At 58.2% G+C, this 16,192-nt stretch overlaps 6 protein-coding genes across 6 annotated transcripts; 4 read left to right on the top strand and 2 right to left on the bottom strand.

Moving 5' to 3' along the window:
• The first annotated feature begins 304 nt into the window (after positions 1-304).
• Positions 305-2,754, top strand: K452DRAFT_320648 (uncharacterized protein). Its single transcript, XM_033544341.1, has 2 exons — positions 305-467; positions 527-2,754. The coding sequence occupies exon 2, from the start codon at positions 761-763 to the stop codon at positions 2,480-2,482; it is 1,722 nt and encodes a 573-aa protein (XP_033394718.1). The 5' UTR covers positions 305-467; positions 527-760; the 3' UTR covers positions 2,483-2,754.
• Positions 2,755-3,594: 840 nt separating this feature from the next.
• K452DRAFT_328361 (uncharacterized protein) lies at positions 3,595-5,721 on the top strand (the record flags this gene model as incomplete). Its single annotated transcript, XM_033544977.1, has 3 exons — positions 3,595-4,121; positions 4,329-4,616; positions 4,701-5,721. 3 exons carry the CDS (start codon positions 3,595-3,597, stop codon positions 5,719-5,721), a joined length of 1,836 nt encoding a protein of 611 aa, XP_033394717.1.
• Positions 5,722-6,161: 440 nt separating this feature from the next.
• Positions 6,162-8,836, top strand: K452DRAFT_360748 (uncharacterized protein). Its single transcript, XM_033546368.1, has 6 exons — positions 6,162-6,200; positions 6,327-6,411; positions 6,581-6,652; positions 6,715-6,945; positions 7,000-7,434; positions 7,486-8,836. Exons 2-6 carry the CDS (start codon positions 6,378-6,380, stop codon positions 8,532-8,534), a joined length of 1,821 nt encoding a protein of 606 aa, XP_033394716.1. The 5' UTR covers positions 6,162-6,200; positions 6,327-6,377; the 3' UTR covers positions 8,535-8,836.
• On the bottom strand, positions 8,601-9,397 carry K452DRAFT_79363 (uncharacterized protein). Its single transcript, XM_033547152.1, has one exon. The coding sequence runs from the start codon at positions 9,114-9,116 to the stop codon at positions 8,667-8,669; it is 450 nt and encodes a 149-aa protein (XP_033394715.1). The 5' UTR covers positions 9,117-9,397; the 3' UTR covers positions 8,601-8,666.
• Positions 9,398-11,453: 2,056 nt separating this feature from the next.
• K452DRAFT_232928 (carbohydrate-binding module family 1 protein) lies at positions 11,454-13,027 on the bottom strand (the record flags this gene model as incomplete). The annotated part of the gene is made up of 2 exons (XM_033537269.1): positions 11,454-12,018; positions 12,108-13,027. 2 exons carry the CDS (start codon positions 13,025-13,027, stop codon positions 11,454-11,456), a joined length of 1,485 nt encoding a protein of 494 aa, XP_033394714.1.
• A 2,027-nt stretch (positions 13,028-15,054) lies between these two features.
• On the top strand, positions 15,055-15,871 carry K452DRAFT_290097 (uncharacterized protein). Its single transcript, XM_033540942.1, has one exon. It carries the CDS (start codon positions 15,086-15,088, stop codon positions 15,509-15,511), a length of 426 nt encoding a protein of 141 aa, XP_033394713.1. The 5' UTR covers positions 15,055-15,085; the 3' UTR covers positions 15,512-15,871.
• The last annotated feature ends 321 nt before the right edge of the window (positions 15,872-16,192 follow it).

Genomic DNA, 16,192 nt, shown 5'->3' with positions numbered 1-16,192 from the left:
GTACTAATCTACTAAGAGAGGTAAGAAGTCGCAATCACACTGTGTTGAGGTGCAGCGTGAGGGTTCCGCGTCGTTGCGGCCGGTTTGTGTATACTTGTGCCGAAGGTAGAGCGGGAAGGCGTGCGGAGGTGGTGGCTGGCGGGGGTGACTTCCCCGCGGGATCGGCATCGCTGGTGCGACGGGGGCCGTGCGTGCGAAACGGCCAATCAGCGCGGGTCCCACGGTAGATGACTAAGGTCGCGATGCGACTGGCTCGAGCCTCGCAGGGCAGATGTTTTTTGGTGAATGAGATTCGCAGAGGACCTAGAGATCTGGCGGCGGAGGCGGGCGTGCGGGCCGCCAGGCACATGGCAGCGGCGGGACGAGTAGAGGCAACAGGGTCTGTCAGCCGTCGAAATAGATGCCGGTCGAGTCTCGGCGCGGCAGCTGATGAATCCGCCGCAACTCGTCGATGACGGCGCAACATGGTGAGTAATGGACGCTGCCGATTGGCGTGTCTAGACGCTGCTGCTGACCTGATGCGTAGCCAAGAAAGCGGGGAAGAAGCAGGGGAGGTGGCGGTTCGCGGGCGTCATGCACAATGCCCGATGCCACAGTGGTTGAGTATAAGAATCGGCGGGGCCGCGGCGCCTTGCTCAACGCTCCCGCTTTGCAATTTTTCTTCCTTCACTTTGACGCCTGTCTGTCAACCCTCATTCTTGTTTCTCGGTTAGACACATTGACTTGCCGTCTTTCCCAATAACAACAACCAACCACCACCATGGCTCCTCCCCACCCTTTTCAGGCCCACGCCCCCGACGGCCGCAAGAACGGCGACCTCTACCGCGACTACAATGACGACCGCCATGCCACGTCGCAGGACACTCTGTATACCATGAGCAACGGGGCTCCCTACCCGCACCCGTATGAGACTCAGCGCATGGGCGAGAACGGACCGCTGCTGCTGCAGGATTTCCACCTGGTGGACCTGCTGTCGCACTTCGACCGCGAGCGTATCCCCGAGCGTGTCGTGCACGCCAAGGGCTCCGGTGCTCACGGTTTCTACCGCACGACGGACCCGCTCGACGACCTCTGCGTCGCCGATATCTTCCAGGCCGGCAAGATGTGCCCCATCACTGTCCGTTTCTCTACCGTCGGTGGCGAGAGTGGCTCCCACGACTGCGCTCGCGATCCCCGTGGCTTCGCTGTCAAGTTCCGCACTGACGAGGGCAACTGGGATATGGTTGCCAACAACACGCCCGTCTTCTTCCTCCGCGACCCCGCCAAGTTCCCCCACTTTATCCACACACAGAAGCGCGACCCGGCGACGCACCTGTCGGGTGCGGACGACTCGACCATGTTCTGGGACTACCTGTCGCAGAACCCCGAGTCGGTCCACCAGGTCATGGTCCTCATGGGTGACCGTGGTATCCCCGATGGCTACCGCTTCATGCACGGCTACAGCGGACACACAATGAAGTTGGTCAACAAGAAGGGCGACTGGGTCTACGCTCAGTTCCACTTCAAGTCGAAGCAGGGCACCCGCTTCCTCACGCAGCAGGAGGCCGGCACCAAGTCGCCCGACCACTCGCAGAAGGATCTGTATTTCGCCATTGAGAACGGCGACTACCCTGGCTGGGATGTGGCGGTGCAGACCATGACGCCTACTGAGGCCGAGGAGCTGTGGGAGAAGCAGCGCATCAACGTCTTTGACTTGACGCACATCTGGCCGCAGAAGCAGTTCCCGCTGCGCAAGGTTGGCGAGTTCTTCCTCAACGAGAACGCGAAGAACTACTTCGCCGAGGTCGAGCAGGCCACCTACAACCCGGCGCACATGCCCCCGGGTATCGAGCCTTCAGCCGACCCCGTCCTGCAGTCTCGTCTCTTCTCTTACCCGGACACTCACCGCCACCGTGTTGGTGTCAACTACCAGCAGCTGCCCGTCAACGCGCCGCGCGTGCCGTACCGCATGGCCAACTTCCAGCGTGACGGCAGCATGGCCTTCTACAACCAAGGCTCGCGCCCCAACTACCTGTCGTCGATCCAGCCCATCAGCTTCCGCAACCGCACCATTGACCTGAACAAGACGCACAGCCACTTCATCGGCGAGGCCACGACCTTCCTGTCGGAGATCCGGCCGGAGGACTTCAACGCGCCGCGCGCGCTGTGGGAGCGCGTCTTCGACGACGGCGCCAAGGAGCGCTTCATCAGCAACGTGTCGGGCCACATGAGCACCTGCCGCGAGAAGGAGATTATCAAGCGGCAAATTGCCATCTTCCGCGAGGTCAGCGAGGACATGGCCTCGCGGCTGGAGAAGGCGACGGGCGTCAAGGGCTACGACGGCATCTCGGGCCTGCGCTTCAACGGCTCCCACAACGGCATGGCGCGCAGTGCTGACTTGCGCGCCGCTAACGGCCAGGAGCCCAAGGCCGGCTTCTCGGCTACGGACAACAATGGCGCGCCGCGCAAGGGTACGCACAACCTTGAGCTGCTCAAGCAGTAGAGGCCGCGCTCCTTATGAGGACATGACTGGTCGGATATTGTTTTTTTTTACGCGTTGATGATAGCCTGTGTATACTCTTGATTTGAATGGAGCGAAATGGAATCTTTCTTTTGATTGACGCACAAACAGCGTGCTCTCTCCTCGCTTTTTGTCAGAATATGCTTTTGTGATCCGAGGGAAGTAGGCATGATGATGATGGGAACCAGAGCGTAGCAGTGACGTCAGCAAAGCGTGGCGTATTTAGTTTAATGAGAAGTGGTTTATGCCGTTGGAAGGGGAGTGCATCAGTGCACGTCAGTCTGTGTCGCCCTGGTTCGAGGGCTGTCCGGGGGCTGTCCGGGGGCTGTCACGGGCTCGGCGGCGCGGGGAGAGGAGGAGGAGATTGCTCGACTGAGGATTTTATAAAACAGCGTGTTCCATGGAGTGCATGTTTCGTTTCACCACACCCAAGGCCGTCGTCAGGCATCCCGTTTGACGCCAAGGCTTGCAGGCTCTCGCTTACTTTGGCGCGTGAGAGGGAAGGGTCGAAGAACGACATGGAGCCCAGCCGGCTCGCACCGCAACGGCTCTCGCACCCCCACGAAAACTCCGGCTTTGGTGCCATCGGGAAAGCGCAGATGGCTCGCGGTCGTCGGTCGTCGAAGACTCGCAAGGCCAGCCTTTTGGCGCCCGTCGCGGCATGAGGGCAGGCGGACAGGCGGTGGTTCCGCTGTGACGCGCTTCCTCTGGTGCCGGCCGAAAGCGGGCTAGCGCGGCCGTCGGCATGCCTTCTTCGCGGCCGCGCTGCTTGCGAGGTTGCCCGCACCCAGAGAGTACTCGAACTCATCCAACCCTCCAGCTGTCCGCCAACTGCCGCAAGCCCCGCCGCTCGTCCAGCTGCTCGCCCGCCGGGAGAATGCTTCTTGCTCGCCGCTTCTCCCTCTGCTGCTGTTCAATCGTCTGCGTCCTCTAAAGCTTCGCCGCCCGCAAGACTCTCCTCTCCGCACACTGCTCTCCGCTCGTTTCCACGCCCGACTGCTCGTCCTGCTCGCGACCACGAGCTGCACTCACGCCTGCCAGCTCATTGCATCACCATCCTTCGCACGCCCGTCCTCCACCCTCCGAATTGTGCCATGTCGCTCCGCCGCTCGTCGCGCGCTCCGCCGCCAGCACACAGCAACTCGTCCTCGCTCTCCTCTCGCGATCGCAACACCCGCTCCCACAATAAAGCCACATCACCGAGGAAGTCGTCGTCGCCTGGCTCGCTGTCCTCTGACGACGCCGACGACCAGGGCCGCACCCTCCGCAGCGAAGAGCCCACCCGCCGCCGGACGCGCGCTCAAGACATTGAAGAAGAAGAGGCAGCCAAAATGAGCAACGGAGACGCGCAGCCTGCAGGCGACGACGACGAGGAGTCGGAGATTACACGCTGCATCTGCGGCCATCAGGACTACCCTGGGCCACCGTCAGACGACGAAGATCTGGCGATCGGAGACCTGTCAGCCGACGATGTGGGCGGCCTCTTCATCCAGTGCGACGAGTGCAAGGTCTGGCAACACGGTGGCTGTGTGGGCATCTTGGAAGAATCTGCGGTTCCTGAGAACTACTTTTGCGAGAAGTGCAGAAAGGACTTGCACAGGCTCTTGGCAAGTCCGAAGGGGTATGTCATGATTCCCACAATCCGAAATCCGTCCTGGAGAGCTTTCCATACCATGGCGATGTGCGGCGGCCAATGACAGCCTCGTGGGCACGGGATGCTGCCGGCCCCCGAGAGACGTGTCTGGAAACGCCACAGGCGCCAATGGAAGCTCACCAACGCAGGGCTGCTTCATATAAACGAACGTTAGCTGACGCGATGGACGACCAGCCAAAAATACTCCCACTATATCCCCGTCGTTGGCGCCATGCCATCCAAGTCATCGACGCGAAAGAATTCGCTACCGAAGGAGCCCGAGTCGAAAAAGGACAAAGATAAACCGTCGCGAGCCAGTGTGGAGGCTTCTACCAAGCGTCGCTCGACCATGAACAGCCGTGCTGCATACGATGACGATGAAGTCTTGCGGAAAGTCCTGGAGGAGAGTAAAGGCGAAGGCAGCAAGGCCGACTCGGAAACTGGCACCCGCAAGGGCAAGCGAGGCCGCGATGAAAGCGAGGAGTAAGTCGAACCACGTCATCGCATCGACTGTGATGGGTCGCCCGGCTGTCTTCTATGCGGTGGTTAACTGTTATTTGTGGACAGTGTCAAACCAGGCATCAAGCGTCAGCGTACCGGATCCGGATCGTCCAGCTCGTCGGAGGTCCTCGAGTCAGACGAAGACGAGCAGGCAAAGACAAATTCCACAAGCCAAAAACAGAAGCCGCGAGGTGCTGCGGCAAGAAGTCAGCAAGAACGCATCCAACGCGAACAAAAGGAACGGGAAAAGGAGCGCGCCGAAGCCGCGGGAAAACGCAAAGGACGCGCCGAACGAAGGCGGGCCGAGGGTACGGATACGCCGAAAGGCCGGACGCAAGCCAAGGACGTTACTGACGAGGCTTCACCAGAGCCTACTCCCGAGCCTGCAGCTGAACCCGTGGCAGAGGTGGAGCAAGCGGAAGCTGAGACGCCTGCAGCGCCGTCTCGCGATACCCCTACCGCTCCTGCTCCTGCTTCCACCAAGAAATCAAGCAAGTCTAGCCAGAAACGAGGCAGCCGCGTTGGACGCAACCAGTACACCCGAGATCGGGACAACGCTTCCACAGATAGGCCTCCGGCGTCTCCACACCGTCCCGTGGGGGGGCGCAACAATACCAAAGACGATGCCGAGTCACCCACCGGCAACGGCGTTGAGGCGGTTGCGAATGGAAGCTCCAGTGACGCGGCTGTCCCCGTGGGGAAGGGCGGCAGAAACGGCAAAAGGACGAGCGCATCGTCAAAGCTCGACAAGCTGAGCTGGAAGGACATGAACGGCACAGCCGCGCACATGTTGGAATACATTACCCGCGTACAAATGGAGATGGCGAGCGAAAAGTCCAACAACGCAAACACGGCGACGACGACGTCGGCGATGGCGATGGTAAAGACGACGCTCCACGTAGTCAACGGCCACAGCAGAGAAAAGGACGCGTCGGCGCCAGTCAACGGCACGAGCGCGCTCAAGGACGCGGTGGTTGATGGAAAGGAGGAGAACTACGAAGGGCTGAATAGCCTGGAGATGATGGATGTTTTGACGAGAAACCTGGTGCTGTGGCAGCAGAGTTTCGGGGAGAACGGAGACAAGTGACGTCAGCGCCGTCGGTTTTGTCTGGAGTAGGTTGTCTTTTTGCTCTGGCGGGGGCGTCGGCGCATCATGATCACGCGAAGGGCATGTGGTTGTTTGCTTTGGAGTTTCTAGGATTGCACATTGGGCTGGGAGCATGCTTGTGGGCAGAGGCGTTAGGAGCAGGTGTCGGCGGGCATTGTGGGCACTCGAGGCAAGGCAGAGTAGATGTCGATAGGTAGGCAAAAATGGTACAGATGATGGCACGACTAGAGGATTTGAGAGAAGGGACCCTGGAAAGGGCTAGCAAGCCAGGGTCTGGCAGATGGAGGCGTTGACGAAAGGTGGAATTTCTAAGCCCTTGTCCCGATGCGGCTTAGCGGGGCTGTGACCTTCATCCAGGACGTCGACGCTCGTCCGGACCATGCCCTGCAACAGGACCGTGGCCGCGCCAGACTCTCGCCGTTGTACAGTCCGCCCATCCGCATCGTCGACCGCAAGCTGTGAGTGCACCGCCCTTCCCTGCCCCCACTCGTTGCCCCGCCGTGCCCCCAGAGAGCCAAAAAGCCGCGCGAGCAAAGAGCCAGGCATGAGGGCGAGCAAAGTGGCTAACGCGGGCGTCGGCGCAGAGAGCCAAGGCCTTTCTTTTCTTTGCATTCGGAAGGAGCGCATCGTTCGTCATGGCAGCGGCTACTGATGGATATCGAGGTGCCGGTGCGTTTGCTCCCCAAATCCGACTGTAGTAGCAGTAGCAGCGGCAGCAGTAGTAGCAGCAGCAGCAGCACGAGCCCGTCCGCCGCCGCCACCCTTCTTAGCACCACAATGTTGCAAACGCTCTTTCGCCTGGCCACGCTTCCGCTAATCACCTTACTTTCATGGGCAGGCTACGATTGGCGTCCACGACACTCTTCCCCAGACACCGTTTCTCCGCTCTACCCAGACCGCCCCATCCGACGTGAGGCGCTCCACGCGACTCTTTTCGCACGAACTGCTGATTGCTAACAGACTCTTGCACAGCCCTCCCCAAGCGCCGTTTGCGCGCCCGTTTGTCCCCCGAACAGGCCGAATCCATGACCTACCCCAGCCCGCCCGTGAGCTCGCCGCCCGTCTTCGATTTTCCCTACACCCACTCCGACAAGGCTTCCGGTGTCCCGACGCGCCAACAGCGCAGTGAACGCGAACACAAGTGCAGCTGCGGCGCCGATCACTCGGATCCCGAGAGCGAGGAGGAAGAGGACGAGCGACTTGGTTTGTCACGTCTTTCGCGCAAAAGATCTGACACTGGTCTGACTCATGGAGCAGCGGCGGGCGGTGCCACCACCACCAGCGCCTCGAGGCCGATGCCGCCCGGCTCCACTTCATCAGCAGACGGTTACGAATCTTTTGAGAACACGAACAACAAGAAGAAGCGGAAGATACCCGTGTCGGGCAGCGCTGGCCACCACGGCAACCTGACGGCGGAGATGGCGAGCATGGGCATTTCCACCCACGGTGGCCACCCCGCGCAAGACGACGGCGAGAGCAACGTCGGCCAATACTACGGAAGCGGATCGTCCGCGGCGCCGGCCCCGGGCTCGGGCACGGGCATCTCGGGGGCGGGCAGAGGACGGTATGGCAGCAGACCAATGGCGAGATGCTCGGGCGAGCGGCGTCCCTTGGGCGCTTCCACGGCCGGTCTGAATGCCTACGCTAACGGCAATACTAGCAGAGCACGCGCGAACGGGACGAATGGCAAAGGCATGTTCGCATTTGGGAGTCAAGACGGCCGCTCCGCTAACGATTCCGTAGCTTCGAACGCGCAAGATCACGGCATCATCTCAGCCGCCATAGCTAACGCCCACGCGGCCAGCAACGCGTCGCCGACGGCGGGCAAGGAGAATGTCAGCCTGCTGCAGCAAGAAGCGGCCAAAACAACGCCGCAGAAGACGCAATTTACGTTCACTTGCGACTCGCCCAACCAGATCAACTGGCCGAGTCAGAACGGACCTTACCCGGGGGGCACGGATCCTCGTGCGCCTCCGTCGGCGCCTTCTGCAGGCCCACCGTCAACATCGCGAATACCTCTTCCATCACAGTCTTCGCGTGCTGTCGCCACCCACGCCACCCAGACCAGTCCTCAGATGAACGGCACTCCTCAACCCAACGTCGCCGGACAACAACCCGCTCCTCCCGTCATTGCCAACGGGCAGCCTCCTCCACCAGGTGGCGCACAACAACAAGCCCCGCCGAAGAAGCCACGCCGTCGCCCTTCGCGGACCTACACTATCGCGGCGCGTCGCCGCCGCCTGCAGCAGGAGTACACGAACTACCACTCGCCGCCCGCGCGCGAAGACATCTGGATATGCGAGTTCTGCGAATACGAGGATATCTTTGGAGAGCCGCCATTGGCTTTGATCCGGCAATACGAGATCAAGGACCGGCAGGAGCGGAAGCGCATGGAGGAGAAGAAGCGCCTTCTCGAGAAGGCTAAGATGAAGGGACGCAAGGGCAAGAAGGCAGCGGTCAAGGGCGCAGGCAAGGGCGCGGCGGCGGCCAACAACCATCACAATCAACAGCATGGTCACGTCGAGGGTGACCAGCACTACGACCAGGGCAGCTTCGACCACGGCACAGGCCAAGAAGAAGAATACTTCGAGGACGACTACGACGATCCCACCGCGCCTCCCGCTTCGCAGGATGAGGAGCACGGCGACGGCCATATACCCTCGCCTGCGCCCTCTGAGCCACCGGATACAACACCACATGACCACGGCGATCCGGCTGGCGTGTTGAGGGACGGCGGAGCTGTGCGGGACGATCCCGACGCGCCGCCAGCCGTTGCCGACACGGGTGCTTGATGGCTCGAGGAGGCGGGGTGGGCCGCCTTCTGCTTCTTCTGCTTCTTCTCCTTCTACTGCTGCTTTGGCTTTGCGGACTTGCTGCTTTTGACGCCAGAGACGCTGCTAGCGCTGCTGTTCCTCTGGTTTTGGTCACGATGACGATGCCGTTTGGTCGGCTTGTCTCGGTAACCGCAAGCCGTGGCTGTCCCTCTTCTTTGCTGCACCATTGCTCTTGCGCTTGGTTTTAGTAGTTACTAGTAGTAGTAGTTTTTTGGTCTGTATTTTTTTTTTCTTTTTTTTTTTTTTTTTTTTTTTCTTTTCTGGCTTGCTTGCTGCTTCTGTTAGCGCCATGGCGCTAGCGAGCTTGTATGTACTGAAACTCTCCCCTTCTGGTTGTTGTCGGTCAGTGTGTTTAGCATTTCTGAGCGTTTTTGAATCCTGCTTTTTTCGTCCTTTTCTTTGGCTTGTTTGTTTACGTGTCTGCTCGTGCGCTTGTGCCGTTGCGTCGTCATACGTATGCATGGCAAGCCTGAGAGCACGCTTGCAAGGGTAAAGCATGTCCTCCTTTCTTTTCGGCTTGGGGGCTTTGGCTCTCTTCATCAGGCAGGATTTTGGGCTGCTGCTTTTCTTTTTCTTTTCTTATTCGCAATGGGGGCTGGTTGGCACTCCACTTAGCCTGTTCTCTTGTACTCTTTTGAGTTTGAGTACAGAGCCGCAGCAATTTCTGGCAAGACGAAGCCCTTTCGACGCAATAAGTACGGCATCTATGCGCTGAGCGGCGGTGCCGTGGCTAGAGCAGGTCCCCTGTTGTCGGTGCCAACGATGGTGGTTGGGGGACCTGGCTGTGGGCTTCTTGATGGCTTTGATTTGGTTTGGTTTGGGTTGGCTTCGCTTGGTGTGGCATGGCATGGCGTGGCGTGCGTGGCGTAGTGGGCGTGGATACGGGACGGGGAGTTTCGCCCGCAATGGACGGATCGGGTTGTTGGTTGGTTGGGTTGGTGCGCTGCGTTGCGTTGCGTTGCGTTGCCTGTGCGCTGTGGTGATGGGCGGGTGGGGAGTGATGGGAGGGAGGACAGATAGGTGGTGCACTGCCTGCTTTTGGGGCGGTGGGGGGTTGGCGTGGCGGGGTGTTGAGGCGCGCAGATGAAGGGTGAGAGGTGAGATGGTTGGTGGGCAAGGTATTGAGGAGGTTGAGAGGGGCGAGTTGGGCCGGTCAGATTTGCTGGGTCTTATGGGACTGGGGAGTAAAGCAAGGCAAAGCTTGAAGCAAAAGCTTGATGCGGTTCGAAAGTGTGGGTATGGATGGAAGCAGTGGACGAGTACAGCACAGCACAGCACAGGTCAGGTACAGGTGACGACAGAGAGTGTGTGTATGTGTGCATGCATGGACATGGACGTAAAGAAAGACCGAGTCGAGTCGTCTCGATATGGATATCAATTGCAATGGATATATACCTACTATACACTTCTACTGCACTGGCTGGCTGGTTAGTTCCTTCGCCTTGTCTTGTCTTGTCTTGTCTTATTCCCTTATATATTCGTTTACATCTACTTCTACATATCCAATCACGTTTATATACCAAATTTAGGAAAAGGAGGGACAAATCATCACCTTCCACTACAGTGTTGCGAAAGAGTATGGTATAATGTACCCAACCACCCAGCTCCCTCCCGCCTAGATCCCAACCCAACTCCATCCCGAGGTTCAAATCTGTATTTTGCGATTTTGGTGATGATGATTACCATCACCACAGCTGCCTTAAAAACGAAGATGATGATCGTAGCTAGTATTTTTACTTATTTTATCTTTTCTTCGCTTTTCTTTTTCTCTAGTATAAGTAGTACTATCTAATATAAAGACTAAGACTAGAAGTTTTTGACGCCTCTAAACTTCGAAAGCTATCGAGAAGTATAATAATCTCTTGCATGCTAGCACTCGTGAAGAAAGAAGGTCTAAAGTTCTAGAAGTATTCTTACTGCTGCTACGGTTACCTACTGTTACACACGCGCATGCATCTATCCATACATCAATCTAAGCACGAGCACCCAACACTGCATATAGAAGAAGCAGAAGCAGACGCAGGAACAAACGCGCCACTCTCTCACCACCGCAGCGCAACGTAACGCAACCTCTTCGCATAGGCACCACGTCTCGTCGCATCATCGTCCCATCCCGCCCCTATACACCCTTACAACACGATACGATATCAATCTTCTCGCACAGCAGCAGTATCACCACTTCTGCCCCTGCCCTGTCCCTACACCCTGTCCCTGACCCTGATCCTGATCCATACCCTTGCTAGAGCAATCACCCAGAATGCGAAGAAGCCAAACGAACAGACAGACGAGACGAGAATAGCATAGACAATAGACAACAGACAATAGACAATAGACAGCAAACGCAGCACACCCCAGCACACCCCATCCCAGCGCATCCCAGCGCAGCAAACGCGCGGCCACAACGGCAGCAGCACCCGCGCCCCCGACCCGACCCCGACCCTGAGCTTGGCTTGGCGTGGTACGCACGCCCGCATGCATGTATGCATGCACATGTACACATGCGGCGCGCGACACGCAGGCACCGCGCTTCTAGAACGCTGCGCCGAAAAGCCCGTTTCGTCTTCGTCTCGTCTGATCGGATCTGGGCCAGACCAGAGCAGACCCTCTGGGCAAACCCATGCAAAGTAAAGTGAAGCAAAGCAAAGCAAAGCAAAGCAAAGCAAAGCAACTCAAAGCAAAAACAAAAACGACGCAAAGCAACACAACCCAACACAGCACAACCCGGACAAGCAAAACCCAGAACACTGGACGTAGGTAGATAGTGCAAGAAAAAGCATTTTTTCAAATTATTTACTAGTGCCCATTGTGTAAAACATACTGTAATCCCCTGTGCGGCTCACGACGCACGAGCACGCCCCCAGCCCAACAAGCAAGCACTTACAAGCACTGCGAGTACCACTCGTTGAACTTGGTGCACTTCGCCCCGGAAACACAAGCCGTCGCGCCCTTGTGGTTCGCACCACCGCACTGGCCCCACTTGGCCACCGTTCCCGCTGCACCGGCAGCAGAACCAGCAGCAGCAGCGGGGCTAGAAGCCGCCGGCTTAGCGGCAGAAGCAGAAGAAGCAGAAGAAACAGAAGAAGCAGCAACAGCAGAAGTCGTCAAATTAGTGGCTTTGGGAGCCGCAGGCGCGGACGTCGCCTTCGTCGTGGCCGCCTCAGCAGCAGCGGTCGAGCTAGTTTGTACCTGCGCGGCGGATGAGGCCTTAGCAGCTGTCGCGGATGAGGCGGCAGTAGTGGCAATGGCAGCAGAGTTGGAAGAAGATGCCGCAGCGTCCGCGACGGCGCCGGTGGCTGTGGATGACGAAGCAGAGGCAGAGGGGGAGGTGTTAGAAGATGAAGACCCACTTTGAAGCGCGTTCAGGATGCCGTCGTAGGCCGGCTTCTTCTCCAAGTTCTCGTCCCAAGGAAGAGCCTCGCCGTATCCGGAGAAGGTGTTGGGACTGCGTGGGGAGAGGGGATGCGTTAGCGCGTCTGAGCTTTGCGTGGGGTGGTGTGAGGGGTGGGGCGGGGTGGGTGAGGGGTCACTTACACCCAGGAGTACTTGTCCGTGTAGTCCCAAATGGTGATACCGACGCAGCCCTCGACGTTGACGCAGGCGCTGACAATAGAGGCGTAGTCGGTCGACTGCTGCTTCAGCGTATCCTCCGAGGCGGGGGTCTCGGTGCGGATGTCGAGCTCCGTGATGGCAACCTCGACGCCCATGGCCGTGAACTCCTTCATGACGCCCTCAATGGCATCCTGAGAGACCGTGTTGCCAACAGTGAAGTGAGCCTGGAGACCAACACCGTCAATCTTGACGCCGTAAGACTGCACAAGCTCGACAATCTTCTTGGCGGCCTTGAACTTGTCGCCGCTCCACTCGATGCTGTAGTCGTTGTAGTACAGCTTGACATCAGGGTCGGCAGCCGCGGCCGCAGCGAAGGCAATGGGGATGTAGGCCTCGCCAATGGTCTTGTAGAAGACCGAGTCACGGAAGGTGCCGTCGTCGGCCAGCGCCTCGTTGACGACGTCCCAGTGTGCGCAGCGGCCCTTGTAGTGCTTGACCTCATTGGTAATGTGGTTCTGCAGAATTTCGACGAGCGTGGCATTGTCGAAGTTGCCGCTGGAAACCCAGCTGGGCAGCTGCTGGTACCAGACCAGGTTGTGGCAGCGAAGCTTCTGGCCATTCTTCTCCGCGAGGTCGGCAATAACATCACCCTTGTCATACGAGAATGTGTTACGAGAGGGCTCAATGGTGTCCCACTTCATACTGTTGCCGGGCGTGATCTGGCCAAAATCGGACGTGTTGGAGAGTCCAGCCACGTAGTCCGTGTCCGTAAGCTCAGGGTTGTCCGTTGCGGAGCCAAAGTACTCGAGGCCAGCCGCCTTGGCAGCCGTGTTCAGACCAGCTTCAGCACGGCGCCTGCGTCTGTCAGTTTCTGGACAAGTGTCATGAAGATTATATTGCATACACATGAGGGGCGGCTTGAACAGCCGACACGGCAAGAAGAGAAGTCAGAGCGGTAGTAAAGAAAGACATGTTGAAGGCGGGCACTCAGAAAGAATGGAAAATGTAGCAGCGATGACAGGCTGTGAAGAACGAAAATCTATGAGAGTGACAGCCTGGCGCCTATATACCACTCCTATCCGCCAGTGGTCAGATCCTGGGATGTTCATGACGGCCGGGGGTTCCGCATTGAAAGACGGTTGCGACAGCCGACGGCACGGCGTTCATGGCGGAAAAACAGAAGAATCGACCAATAGAAAGATCCGCATGAGCATAGTGCGAACTCGTTAAGGCCGTTGCTGTAGACGACAGCGCCGGCCTGGCGGCGAAGAGGGGCGCGCTCGCCTACAAAACAGCGGTTGAAACGTTTAATTAACGGAGATGAGGAGCGAAGGCCCGCCAAACCGCTCGAATAGCAACGAATCGTGAGCCGGGCATGGTCGCGTCTGGTATTAGAGTGTGTCTGATCGTCGCGATCGAACTCAAGACCGTCCTTGGTCAATTTGCGCCTGAACGACACGAGAGGGGTTCCGCTCCGCAGCCTCCGCAGCCTCCGCCAGGCTGAGCGGAGCGGCTTACTTCCCCTCTCCTCTCCTCGACGGGCGGAGTCGCTTACTACCCACCGACACTTAGTAGGAGTACGTCCCCCCTCCTCTTACATCGCCGCTATAATTAGCAGCCACATAAGATGGAGTGAGATTTTCGAAGATGCTCGTGCTGTCCTACCCGTTGCGTTGATCGTCGGGTGCGACAGAGCACGACATCTGCTTCGGCTAGATGTTTCGCTTGCGCAACGACGCGCGCTGCAGCGGCGACCACGCAGTCGCAGTCGATGGGACGAGGGAGACGGGTGGGCTGTTTTATGGACGACGCGAGGAGAGAGAAAGGCCAGATCCCCGTTTCATCGTTTGACACACCTCTAACAAGGGTGATCTAGCAGAAACAATCGAAACATGGTGGCTTACGTTTTCAATGCGGATAGGCATGAGCTTTCGCCCCGATCGCCGACCCTTTCGATATTTCTTTGTTGGAGTCGTCAGGCGGGCCGCGGATGAGCGGGGAGAAGGAGGGAGCCCCCATGGTCTGGCGCATAACGATAGGCGAAGGAGCAGAGGACGCGTTTGTGCAGCACGTCCCAGCGAACGAATTGGCCGGTCAGACAAGCGTCTGAAGTGTATTTGCAGTAGATCGTAATGGCCAGAAGCGGCTCGAGGGGAAGCGGGTGGAGCGCGGGGAGAGCTGGCGAGCCTGGACCGCGAAGGCCTTTGCTTTTTCAGTAGTGCGCAGAGTTTGGAGCCGTGGGAGCTGTCTGCTCTGGCGCTGGTGCCTGCAGGCAGCTTTTTCCCTCCCGCACGGTCCGACCGAGCCGTGGCAGCGGGACCGATGACTGTTGACTGGTAAGCAGCTGCCGTTTGGGGAAAAGAGAAAGAATCACAGGACTTCGGAATGACGAAGGCAATGCCGGGGAGCCGAGTGCAAGGGCGCATGGCGATCCAGGGAGCAGCTTGGCGCCTTTGACCGGCGAGAGCGACGGGGTGACCGAGGAGCGGAAAGTCTTGGGCCTGCGGGTCGGCAGCTCCATCGATTGGCTGGGGAAGCAGCGTGGGATGCGTTGGCCATGCATGACCCTTGCTGAAGGAGCACTGGCCGGTCAAGTCATTGGGAGGTGCGACGGTGAGTCGCTGCCCGAGCGTCAGCCCTGAAGCTGCTTGTCAGCCCTAACTTGCGCCGAACAGGCCAAGCTCCTCCGCCTGAGTGGTCCTTCCTTTCATTCTCTCCTCCAAACAGACCGTATCCTTTTTGCACAAGCCAGGCCAAGCTTCCCGCTATTCCCGTGCAACCCGCCAAAATGCTCCCCATCCTCTTCCTTATAAATGCGCCGCATCCTCCCCGCCCTTGACCAGCATCAGCTTTCACAGCATCTCGAACCCAAGAGCATCCAAACCAAACCACAAACACATTAAATGCCTACTTCCTCCACTACCACCACCACCAACAACAACAACAACAACAACAACAAGATGGACTCTCAGACGCTTACTCGATCTTCGACCTCCTCTACTGCTTCTTCCTCGCCCATGTCTCCGGACAGGGCCATGACCACATCGAGCTTCTCCTCCTCCACTCGTCCCGAGAACAAGTTCCTTGGCGCGATTCGCGAGAAGATCAGGGACCACTCCAGGAGCCGGTCTCGCTCCCGCTCTCCGCTGCCTCCCACCTCGATGCCCTCTTCGCAATCTCCGTCGCCCTCGCGGCCGCAGGGCTCGCGCAACGTCTCCAACGGCAGCCAAACGACCTCGCTCAAGGACAAGCGCAGCAGCACGGCCAGCAGCAACAGCCAATTCTCCTACTACGGCCGTCACTCGAATGAGTGGCTGTTCAACAACTTCAGTGTCACGGACTCGATCAAGGACGCCTACCACCACTTCAAGCCGCGCCACGACTAAGTGCGCAGCGGCCGGTCCGACTACGAGTAGTACCTTCGACGCAAGTGCCGGGACACTGCCGCCGCAGAGGTTGATCCTCTAGCTTTTCTCGATTGAATCGATTATTCCAGCGGGCATCTGGCACGAGATTACGAGACGATGCCGCAATGTAATGGATGGGACGTCTGCCAGCCAGACAAAAGGCTGGCTTTGACGACAGTAATGTGGAGGATCCGATACCACGGGCTCTTTTCTCACAGTGGATTTTTTATAGACAACTTCTTCAATACCCCCTCAAGTTGTTCTTTCATGTATCATTAGCTTTTTCCTCGGTTCTCTACGAAGAACCCGCAATTTTGAAGTTTTTTCAACTATCACCACTAGTTCTCTTGAACATGCACATGTGATGTATCGGTGACTGGTACGCGCGTACTGCATTGACCTTGTGACTTCAAGATGCAGGATTCCGGAGATATAAATTTAGAGTTCTTAGGCGCGAGATAAGATCCCGGTGGGCCGCTCCTGCCGACTTGCCGCACCGGCGACCGCTTTCGGCCCCCCGCAATTCTGCCGAACCCTGACGTGCCTGACCGATGATGTAACCTACACCACAGTCGATGCCTTGTCGCCTTGTCGCCTTGTTGCCTACACACCTTCCTGAATCGACCTGCATTGCGAGTGATGTTATCGCACATGTCAATG

The sequence above is a fragment of the Aplosporella prunicola genome (assembly GCF_010093885.1).
Source record: "Aplosporella prunicola CBS 121167 unplaced genomic scaffold K452scaffold_21, whole genome shotgun sequence".
Lineage (NCBI taxonomy): Eukaryota > Fungi > Ascomycota > Dothideomycetes > Botryosphaeriales > Aplosporellaceae > Aplosporella > Aplosporella prunicola.
This window is presented reverse-complemented; position numbering and strand designations above follow the sequence as displayed.

Coding starts and splice junctions, on each gene's coding strand:
- K452DRAFT_320648 (XM_033544341.1), top strand. CDS start 761: ATGGCTCCTCCCCACCCTTTTCAGGCCCACGCCCCCGACGGCCGCAAG.
- K452DRAFT_360748 (XM_033546368.1), top strand. CDS start 6,378: ATGGCAGCGGCTACTGATGGATATCGAGGTGCCG. Junction 6,653..6,714: donor CCCAGACCGCCCCATCCGAC/GTGAGGCGCTCC, acceptor ACTCTTGCACAG/CCCTCCCCAAGCGCCGTTTG. Junction 7,435..7,485: donor GAACGGGACGAATGGCAAAG/GCATGTTCGCAT, acceptor ACGATTCCGTAG/CTTCGAACGCGCAAGATCAC.
- K452DRAFT_79363 (XM_033547152.1), bottom strand. CDS start 9,116: ATGAAGAGAGCCAAAGCCCCCAAGCCGAAAAGAAAGGAGGACATGCTT.
- K452DRAFT_290097 (XM_033540942.1), top strand. CDS start 15,086: ATGGACTCTCAGACGCTTACTCGATCTTCGACCTCCTCTACTGCTTCT.